A 12460-nucleotide genomic window follows, 5' to 3' on the forward strand; every position below is an offset into this window, starting at 1 on the left:
GGGGCAGCTTCCACCCCTGCAAAAAAGTTCAGAAGCTGCTGCAAGTCATTTTACCAAAGCGGAGCATCATCCCCTCTACACAAACATATCATCATCTGTGTCCTAACCTTCGTGAGCTGGGCTTTCAGATCCCGCATATCGGCTTCCAGGTTGCGTTTCTCGCCCAGCGCTGTGGAAATGGTGGCATCCTTCGAGTTCAGAAGCGCCTCCAATTCCTTCAGGCGAGCCTGAGCTGTCAGCAGGTCGCTCTCCTTCTTCTTGTGCCTAAAAACAGAGAGGATTATGGGTAAGCACAGGACTTTGCTGTCCATTTCACAGAAAGAGGCGGATGGGATCAGGTGTGTTTTCTATGAAAGGAACAAATGTGGATTTGTGGTACTGTAAATGGAAAGCGGGTTTTCAGTGGGTACTTATTGTGAATGGAACCTTCCGTTTAACGGAATTTGCTGAGATAAAATCAATTTGATGGAAAGACGGCCATCAATCGGACCTTTTTTTCAAATTCTTTATTGACTGAATCAATGTCATAAAACACAATAACAGTGGATACGATGAGGTTACAATGCTCACCGGCTCCGCAATATAATAGACTGTTGCACATTTATCTTATCTAAGCACATTATATTCGTTTGCTGCTATAGTCTACAGAGTTCCATATCTCTATGTAAGAAAGAACCGTATCTCAACATTAACCCTGTAAGTAGCTGTATCTCGTGGTTAAAGAAGGAGCAGTAGAAAGCGCAGATAGAAAAGAGGAGGAGGGAATGGGTCCGGACGGGGCCTAACACACCCTTCAAGGGTCCTGGTCGCCGTCCTGAGAGCTCCGGAGAGGGAACTGCGCCGAGGCTCTGTAGCACAACCATGGACCCCAGGTGGTATTGAATTGGGCTTCAGTATTTTTCAATGAGGCTGTGAGGTCTTCCAGTAGATAGATATCCTGGACCCTGGCGAGCCATAGCCGGACCGTGGGAGGCTGGGGGTCCCGCCACTTCGGGGGTATACAGGCTCTGGCCGCATTTACCAGATGATGAGTCAATGGGGTTGATTTACTAACCTTATAAACACACCACGAACATGTATACACCTCTGTAGTGTGTTCCCTCCCAGCATGATCTATGGGTGGAATCTAAACACCTTTGTAGTGTGTACACACCCAGCAGGTGTGTTGTGCAAAGCCCTGCATGAATTTGCAAGGTGATGTTGTGTAAATTAGCTCTACGTTGTGTTGCTTGCGTTGATGAATGCGGGAATGTAAATGCATGAGCTAACCATTTTTGTCTAAACTGTGAAGCAGCATTATATATGCATCATGTGCATGATTTTTCCATATATGGCATTAGTGGAAATATGCTTTTAGAGACTTTTTGGTTGATAAATACGTTTTGCTGTGTAAAAATCACACTCACCTAGTGCGTGCGTGTGTTTAGGTTAGTAAATCACCCCCAATGAGTGTCTGTATTTCGAGGTCGGGCGGTGGGTCAAATGGAGCAGACAGGCCGCTGGGTTACCCCTAAGGTCTGCACCTGTCAGGTGCTCAATTATCTCCAGGACCCCCTCCCAAAAGAGCCGTATCCCAGGGCAGTTCCAGAAGATATGTAGCATTGTGCCTGAGTCCCTCCCACATCTCCAACAAACATCCGGGATCAAACTATTCATCTTGTGGAGCAACCACGGGACCCTATACCAGCGTGTCAGGATCTTATAGCCTGACTCTTGGTATCTTTTTGCTAGAGAGGCCTTGAGGTCTCGTTCACACCTAGGCGTATTGCATATGCGCGACCGTCCCTCGTTTTTTTAACCGCGATTCGTGGTAAAAAAAAGTCACGCGTTTCCGAAAGGCTACTTGGCTGTGTCCCAATGGAAACGCGCAACAAAACGGCCCAAAGTAGTACATGTACCTTTTCAGGCGTGGGCCGTTTTGTAGCGCGTTAGGGACGGGCGGAAATACGCCAAGGTGTGAACGAGACCATTGAATACAATGGGATTTATATTTTTGAGCGTTTTGTAGAGCGTTCGTCGAGCGTAGAACGCGCTACAAAACGTTCAGGTGTGAAGGAGGGCTGAATGTCATTTCCAGGATAATCTCTCTTTGTCTGTCTGTGAAGCTACATTGTAGCTCCGTTTCCCAGTGTTGTAGGAAATGCAATGGGATGTCATCGGTCGGGTCCTGTAGCAATTTGTAGAGTTGGGACACCGCATGTCTGGCGGGGAGACTACCCGTACATAACTGCTCGAAAACCGTCAGAGGTCTGTCTAGCTGTGGCGCGTTCGGAACAGCTCTGAGGAAATGTCGCAACGAAAGGGAGCCCCAGAAGTCCAGAGGAGGCTTAGTAAGGGATTGTATGGATGCAAGGGACAACCATTCTCCAGAATGTCTGAAGTCAAGCAAGCGAAACTTTGAGGCATTAAGGAGTGAGCGGCGCAGGCGACCATTTTGCGATCCATCAATCGGACCTTATGCACAAAAAAGAACAGTAATGCACAACCACTGTATTGCACTACTACGCAGGAAACTTTGACCCATTAACTGTAAAAAAATAAATAAGTCAAGGCAACTGGACTTGCTGTATTTTTCTTGAAGATGTTTCACTAGTCATCCAACCAGCTTACTAAATTCAGAATTGAGAAAGCTGGTCGGGTGACCAGTGAAACGTCTTCAAGAAAAATACAGCAAGTCCAGTTGCCTTGACTTATATTTTACAGATACAGTATACCATGTGACCTGGATGAATGAGAACCTTCACAGACATACTTTAACCCAATAAGCTGCTCTCATTCACAAATACATACAAAGGGCGATAGCTTGCATTGATTCTCTGCGGTTTGGATCCCATACCCCGCATTTATAAAACATTACGAGAGAAGCGCCATGCTCGCCCGCCCCGGCCTGACCACACCCTCCGCGCACCCCGGGCTCCTATGTGATAATCCTTTTATATTGATTTTTCTGCCTCTGCTAGATGCAATTATGGGAAGACGTAGAGGAAGGAGCAGGAAGCACAGCGTTAGATGGCCGGGACCTGCAGGAGGATCGATACCTGGTCCGAAGATCCATCTTACAGGACGCTGGCAGGAAGCCTGGTAAGTGTAACACGGCCTGACTCTGACTGAGTACTGGAAGCACTATTGGTGCAGACTGTCCTAAAGGGTGTTAGAGGCCCATTTGTGGGCCAGGAGGGTGCTGGGACCCAGGAGGTACTTACTGCTTGATCCCAATTGCTCATTAGACTTTTAAAGAGTTTTATCCAATGTCTGTCTGTCTGTCTACCTATCTATCCATGTACCTACCTACCTAGCCATGTACCTACCTACCTAGCCATGTACCTACCTACCCAGCCATGTACCTACCTACCCATCCATGTACCCACCTACATATCCAGCCATCTACCTGTCTATCCATCCATCTATCCATCCATGTAACTACCTATCTATCCATCCATCTGCCTACCCATGTACCTACCTACCCATCTATACATCCATGTACCTACCTATCTACCTACCCATCCATGTATCTACCTACCCATCCATCTACCTACCCATGTGCCTACCTTTCTACCTATCTATCCATCCATTTACCTACCTACCCATCCATCCATCCATCCATCCATGTACCTACCTACGTACCTATCCATGTACCTACCTACCCATCTATCCATCCATGTACCTGTCTACCTATCTATCCATGTACCTACCTATCCATCCAGCCATCCATGTACCTACCTTATCCATCCATGTATCCATCCATCCATGTACCTACCCACCTATCTATCTATCTATCTATCTATCTATCTATCTACCTAACTATCTAATCTATCCATCTACCTACCTTTCCATGTACCTACCTATCTAATCCATCCATCTACCTACACATGTACCTACCTACCTAATCTATATATGTACCCACCTACCTATCTATCTATCCATGTACCCACCTACCTATCCATCCATCTACCTACCTATCCATGTGCCTACCTACCTATCCATGTACCCACTTACATACCTATCCCTGTACCTATCTAGCCATCTACTTATCCATGTATCTACCCTACCTATCTATCCATCCAGAATGCATAAATAAGTGTTTGCAACATAAGCAGTAGTTGAATGGAGGCCCCGAAAGTTCTTTGCGCACAGGGGCCCTTTGATGACTTAATTGATGAGTACCTGGAATTTCAGGTATCTCTAGGGCAGATCAATGTTGGATTTAGCAGGAAATGGGTTACAAAACCTGTTTGTTTTTTTTCCTTGGTGTCTTTGTTCCATTGAGCCGATGTGCCTCCACTTCCTGTCTCAGAAAAACAACAGGAAGTGAAAGTTAATCCCTCCAAAGTGTGGGGAAAATCCTCCCTTGGCCGGCTGTCACCAGAAGAGGGGTGAAGATCGCCGTTGGAAGATTTCCACTCACCCCCTGCTTTGATGATGAACCTAGAACCCGGGATCAGCCATCACTTTCGGTCTCGGTGACAATGGCCACCAGGATGAATAGAGAGGGTGAGAATATCCCCAACGGGGACACAACGGAGGTTAAATCCTGACAGGGGCTCAAATGTTCCAAATTATAATGTGGACAGAGAGCAGCTGAGCTATATACAGGTTGAATCCTTTCCCAGGCCCTGCTTGGATTGGACACAATGCGGCTGAACGGCGCGCACATTCACAAACACGACAGAAGGCGGTGTTTATATAGAAATCCCAGCGCAGGACATCGAAAGCGCATTCCTGATATTTTTAGCACAAATATTGGAGAAAAAAAAGAAAAGTGCAGTTTCCAGTAATGCGTTCGGTGGCGCGGCGCCAGATATCCAAGGCGGATACGTTTCGCTGCTTTCCAAGTTTCCAGCTGCTCGTCGTGAGCGCAGCGCCGGTGTTTATACAGAGATGTCCCAGCCGGAGGCACCCAGCACACCGACGTCATCCTGAGGACCCCCGGGTCTGCCGGCTGTCAGAGAATTCACCAACGTGACTGCTAGCTCCTCTGTCCCTATATGCACCGCCGCCTTAAAGGGAGACTGGCTTTGTTACTGGGTTCCTAATATCACTTTTTATATGACTGCGGAGAGCGGACAAAATAATGCAAACCTCATAACAGTACTTTAATAAGACTGAATGAGGAACAGCGGGGCCCATTAAAGCTCATGTTGTGATGAGTGGGGTCAGGGAGATGCTGATTTGATCCTGTGGTTGAAGGCGGGACCTTTGGCATTTTAGCAACTATCCTCCCAGGTGCCTATCTGCACCTTAGTAACTATCCTCCCAGGTGCCTATCTGCCCCTTAGTAACTATCCTCTTGGGTCCCTATCTGCCCCTTAGTAACTATCCTCTTGGGTGGTCCCTATCTGCACCTTACTAATGATCCTCTTAGGTGCCTATCTGCCCTTTAGTAAGGATCCTTTTAGTTGCCTATCTGCCCCTTAGTAACTATTCTCTTGGGTGCCTATCTGCCCTTTAGTAACTATCCTTTTGGGTTCCTATCTGCCCCTTAGTAACGATCCTCTTTGGTGCCTATCTGCTCCTTAGTAACTTTCCTCTTAGGTGCCTATCTGCCCCTTAGTAACTATCCTCTTGGGTCCCTATCTGCCCCTTAGTAACTATCCTCTTGGGTGCCTATCTGCCACTTAGTAATGATCCTCTTAGGTGCCTATCTGCACCTTAGTAACTATTGTCTTAGGTGTCTATATGCCCCTTAGTAACTATCCTCTGAGGTGCCTGTCTGCCTTTTAGTAAGGATCCTTTTAGTTGCCTATCTGCCCCTTAGTAACTATTCTCTTGGGTGCCTTTCTGCCCCTTAGTAACAATCCTCTTAGGTGCCTATCTGTCCTTTAGTAACTATCCTCTTTGGTGCCTATCTGCCCCTTAGTAAGGATAATTTTAGTTGCCTCTCTGCCCCTTAGTAAGGATCCTATTTGGTGCCTATCTGCCTCTTAGTAATAATCCTATCTGGTACCCATCTGCCGTCAGTAATCCTCACCTCTCTGCCAATGCATCTTGTGTATGCTTATTCTTGAATCTGTTCCCCTCGACACCTATCATTTTTATAGCGATTTTTGGCAGAGGCACCTGAAATTGAAGACGACTTGTTGGGGGCTCTGCTAGTTGTCTGGTGTCGATCTAAAATCTCACGTATCAAAGTGCCAGGTGGCACCCCTGTTGCAGAGCCGACGCGTACCACTAATCAACCTCACCTCGGCAGCTGTGTTTTTACCGGCACATGGACCGGCCATTACAAAGTTGGCCTTAACGTTTATCAAGCGTGCGCACACCTGACTGTTCCTGTAACATGACACACAACAGGATTCCGTGCAGTTACCACCCAGACCGCGCCCAGTGAAGGTGACGATGATCGAGTGGCACGCCATCCGTCACAATCTAAGGTGCAGGAGAGGGATTACGGAAAATATGCAGAGATTACACTTATTGCAATACACCAAAATGTCTGCCCATTCCACGGAAGATGTTGGTGTAGTGAAAGTCTAAACATCAACCCTCAGGATTGTAACCCAACCAGCCCCGGCAAAGCCCCCGCCTATCTCTTATTGTTTTATGAGGAGCAGAGAAGGTGAACGCCCAATTCTTAGGTGAAAGCAGGAATACCAACAAATGTCCCCAGGGGGGTGAAGGGCCTGTCAGGTCTGGGCACCAGGCTGCAACTTGTTCAACAAACAGGAAACGGCTGGAGGGGGGGCAATGAATCACGTCTGGAAAGATTCCAGAGACGGGAAGGGAAATGGATGAGATCCCCCCAGGTGCAGGGGACAGACGGGAGTGTCTTCTCTTCCACCATATGCAATCACTACCTGCAAAAGAGGTTCAGTGCGGGTGGAAGGAAGGTGATGGGCAGAGGGCAACCAGGGCACCGTTCAACCCTGGAGGAGCTGACCTGTGCAGGAGATGGACAATGTCAGGCAGATGGATGCGTGGAATGGGAAGACACATCCGGGATGGATGTATGGACGGACATATAGATACTGTGGATAGGAGATGTATGGAGAGACATATAGATACTGTGGATAGGAGATGTATGGAGAGACATATAAATACTGTGGATATGAGATGAATGAATGAATGAATGAATAGATGGATGGAGAGACATACTGTGGATATGAGATGAATGGGCGGACATATAGATACTGTGGATATGAGATGAATGGATGGGCATATAGATACTGTGGATAGGAGATGAAAGGATGGGCATATAGATACCGTGGATATGAGATGAATGGACGGACATATAGATACTGTGGATATGAGATGAATGAATGAATGAATAGATGGAGAGACATACTGTGGATATGAGATGAATGGATGGGCATATAGATACTGTGGATATGAGATGAATGGATGGGCATATAGATACTGTTGATAGGAGATGAATGGATGGAGAGACATACTGTGGATATGAGATGAATAGACAGACATATAGATACTGTGGATATGAGATGAATGGACGGACATATAGATACTGTGGATATGAGATGAATGGACGGACATATAGATACTATGGATAGGAGATGAATGAATGGACATATAGATACTGTGGAAACTGGATGAATGGATGGAGAGACATATAGATACTGTGGATATGAGATGAATGAATGAATGAATGAATGGATGGATGGAGAGACATACTGTGGATATGAGATGAATGGATGGGCATATAGATACTGTGGATATGAGATGAATGGGCGGACATATAGATACTGTGGATATGAGATGAATGGACGGACATATAGATACTGTGGATATGAGATAAATGAATGAATGAATGAATGAATGGAGAGACATACTGTGGATACGAGATTAATGGATGGGCATATAGATACTGTGGATAGGAGATGAATGAATGAATGAATGGATGGAGAGACATACTGTGGATATGAGATGAATAGACGGACATATACCATAGATACTGTGGATATGAGATGAATGGACGGACATATAGATACTGTGGATATGAGATGAATGAATGAATGGATGGAGAGACATACTGTGGATATGAGATGAATGGACGGACATATAGATACTGTGGATATGAGATGAATGGACGGACATATAGATATTGTGGATAAGCGATGAATGGATGGAGAGACATACTGTGGATATGAGATGAATGGATGGGCATATAGATACTGTGGATAGGAGATGAATGGATGGGCATATAGATACTGTGGATAGGAGATGAATGGATGGGTATATAGATACTGTGGATATGAGATGAATGGACGGACATATAGATACTATGGATAGGAGATGAATGAATGGACATATAGATACTGTGGAAACTGGATGAATGGATGGAGAGACATATAGATACTGTGGATAGGAGATGAATGGATGAAGAGACATATACAGGTGAAACTCGAAAAATTAGAATATCGTGCAAAAGTTCATTTATTTCACTAATGCAACTTAAAAGGTGAAACTAATATATGAGATAGACTCATTACATGCAAAGCAAGATAGTTCAAGCCGTGATTTGTCATAATTGTGATGATTATGGCTTACAGCTCATGAAAACCCAGATCCACAATCTCAGAAAATTTTTGGCAGTGTGGGCAGGTGCCAAGTCCTGCTGAAAAATGAAGTCAGCATCCCCATAGAGCTCGTCTGCGGAAGAAAGCATGAAGTGCTCCAAAATCTCCTGGTAGACGGCTAAGTTGCATTAGTGAAATAAATAACCTGCAAAAGAGGTTCAGTGCGGGTGGAAGGAAGGTGATGGGCAGAGGGCAACCAGGGCACCGTTCAACCCTGGAGGAGCTGACCTGTGCAGGAGATGGACAATGTCAGGCAGATGGATGCGTGGAATGGGAAGACACATCCGGGATGGATGTATGGACGGACATATAGATACTGTGGATAGGAGATGTATGGAGAGACATATAGATACTGTGGATAGGAGATGTATGGAGAGACATATAAATACTGTGGATATGAGATGAATGAATGAATGAATGAATAGATGGATGGAGAGACATACTGTGGATATGAGATGAATGGGCGGACATATAGATACTGTGGATATGAGATGAATGGATGGGCATATAGATACTGTGGATAGGAGATGAAAGGATGGGCATATAGATACCGTGGATATGAGATGAATGGACGGACATATAGATACTGTGGATATGAGATGAATGAATGAATGAATAGATGGAGAGACATACTGTGGATATGAGATGAATGGATGGGCATATAGATACTGTGGATATGAGATGAATGGATGGGCATATAGATACTGTTGATAGGAGATGAATGGATGGAGAGACATACTGTGGATATGAGATGAATAGACAGACATATAGATACTGTGGATATGAGATGAATGGACGGACATATAGATACTGTGGATATGAGATGAATGGACGGACATATAGATACTATGGATAGATGGATGGATGGATAGAGAGACATATAGATACTGTGGATATGAGATGAATGAATGAATGAATGAATGGATGGATGGAGAGACATACTGTGGATATGAGATGAATGGATGGGCATATAGATACTGTGGATATGAGATGAATGGGCGGACATATAGATACTGTGGATATGAGATGAATGGACGGACATATAGATACTGTGGATATGAGATAAATGAATGAATGAATGAATGAATGGAGAGACATACTGTGGATACGAGATTAATGGATGGGCATATAGATACTGTGGATAGGAGATGAATGAATGAATGAATGGATGGAGAGACATACTGTGGATATGAGATGAATAGACGGACATATACCATAGATACTGTGGATATGAGATGAATGGACGGACATATAGATACTGTGGATATGAGATGAATGAATGAATGGATGGAGAGACATACTGTGGATATGAGATGAATGGACGGACATATAGATACTGTGGATATGAGATGAATGGACGGACATATAGATATTGTGGATAAGCGATGAATGGATGGAGAGACATACTGTGGATATGAGATGAATGGATGGGCATATAGATACTGTGGATAGGAGATGAATGGATGGGCATATAGATACTGTGGATAGGAGATGAATGGATGGGTATATAGATACTGTGGATATGAGATGAATGGACGGACATATAGATACTATGGATAGGAGATGAATGAATGGACATATAGATACTGTGGAAACTGGATGAATGGATGGAGAGACATATAGATACTGTGGATAGGAGATGAATGGATGAAGAGACATATACAGGTGAAACTCGAAAAATTAGAATATCGTGCAAAAGTTCATTTATTTCACTAATGCAACTTAAAAGGTGAAACTAATATATGAGATAGACTCATTACATGCAAAGCAAGATAGTTCAAGCCGTGATTTGTCATAATTGTGATGATTATGGCTTACAGCTCATGAAAACCCAGATCCACAATCTCAGAAAATTTTTGGCAGTGTGGGCAGGTGCCAAGTCCTGCTGAAAAATGAAGTCAGCATCCCCATAGAGCTCGTCTGCGGAAGAAAGCATGAAGTGCTCCAAAATCTCCTGGTAGACGGCTAAGTTGCATTAGTGAAATAAATACAGACGGGAGTGTCTTCTCTTCCACCATATGCAATCACTACCTGCAAAAGAGGTTCAGTGCGGGTGGAAGGAAGGTGATGGGCAGAGGGCAACCAGGGCACCGTTCAACCCTGGAGGAGCTGACCTGTGCAGGAGATGGACAATGTCAGGCAGATGGATGCGTGGAATGGGAAGACACATCCGGGATGGATGTATGGACGGACATATAGATACTGTGGATAGGAGATGTATGGAGAGACATATAGATACTGTGGATAGGAGATGTATGGAGAGACATATAAATACTGTGGATATGAGATGAATGAATGAATGAATGAATAGATGGATGGAGAGACATACTGTGGATATGAGATGAATGGGCGGACATATAGATACTGTGGATATGAGATGAATGGATGGGCATATAGATACTGTGGATAGGAGATGAAAGGATGGGCATATAGATACCGTGGATATGAGATGAATGGACGGACATATAGATACTGTGGATATGAGATGAATGAATGAATGAATAGATGGAGAGACAGACTGAGGATATGAGATGAATGGATGGGCATATAGATACTGTGGATATGAGATGAATGGATGGGCATATAGATACTGTTGATAGGAGATGAATGGATGGAGAGACATACTGTGGATATGAGATGAATAGACAGACATATAGATACTGTGGATATGAGATGAATGGACGGACATATAGATACTGTGGATATGAGATGAATGGACGGACATATAGATACTATGGATAGGAGATGAATGAATGGACATATAGATACTGTGGAAACTGGATGAATGGATGGAGAGACATATAGATACTGTGGATATGAGATGAATGAATGAATGAATGAATGGATGGATGGAGAGACATACTGTGGATATGAGATGAATGGATGGGCATATAGATACTGTGGATATGAGATGAATGGGCGGACATATAGATACTGTGGATATGAGATGAATGGACGGACATATAGATACTGTGGATATGAGATAAATGAATGAATGAATGAATGAATGGAGAGACATACTGTGGATACGAGATTAATGGATGGGCATATAGATACTGTGGATAGGAGATGAATGAATGAATGAATGGATGGAGAGACATACTGTGGATATGAGATGAATGGACGGACATATACCATAGATACTGTGGATATGAGATGAATGGACGGACATATAGATACTGTGGATATGAGATGAATGAATGAATGGATGGAGAGACATACTGTGGATATGAGATGAATGGACGGACATATAGATACTGTGGATATGAGATGAATGGACGGACATATAGATATTGTGGATAAGCGATGAATGGATGGAGAGACATACTGTGGATATGAGATGAATGGATGGGCATATAGATACTGTGGATAGGAGATGAATGGATGGGCATATAGATACTGTGGATAGGAGATGAATGGATGGGTATATAGATACTGTGGATATGAGATGAATGGACGGACATATAGATACTATGGATAGGAGATGAATGAATGGACATATAGATACTGTGGAAACTGGATGAATGGATGGAGAGACATATAGATACTGTGGATAGGAGATGAATGGATGAAGAGACATATACAGGTGAAACTCGAAAAATTAGAATATCGTGCAAAAGTTCATTTATTTCACTAATGCAACTTAAAAGGTGAAACTAATATATGAGATAGACTCATTACATGCAAAGCAAGATAGTTCAAGCCGTGATTTGTCATAATTGTGATGATTATGGCTTACAGCTCATGAAAACCCAGATCCACAATCTGAGAAAATTTTTGGCAGTGTGGGCAGGTGCCAAGTCCTGCTGAAAAATGAAGTCAGCATCCCCATAGAGCTTGTCTGCGGAAGAAAGCATGAAGTGCTCCAAAATCTCCTGGTAGACGGCTAAGTTGCATTAGTGAAATAAATGAACTTTTGCACGATATTC

General features: G+C 44.0%; 1 protein-coding gene across 1 annotated transcript in view; it reads right to left on the bottom strand.

Moving 5' to 3' along the window:
• Positions 1-12460, bottom strand: part of LMNA (lamin A/C) — a 67354-nt gene that overhangs the window by 20170 nt on the left and 34724 nt on the right. The window contains exon 2 of the mRNA XM_018571560.1: positions 108-264. Coding sequence (XP_018427062.1) covers positions 108-264 — 157 coding nt within the window. The remainder of the gene's footprint in view (positions 1-107; positions 265-12460) is intronic.

This window comes from Nanorana parkeri, unplaced genomic scaffold, assembly GCF_000935625.1.
Source record: "Nanorana parkeri isolate BGI_ZX_2015 unplaced genomic scaffold, ASM93562v1 scaffold1780, whole genome shotgun sequence".
NCBI lineage: Eukaryota > Metazoa > Chordata > Amphibia > Anura > Dicroglossidae > Nanorana > Nanorana parkeri.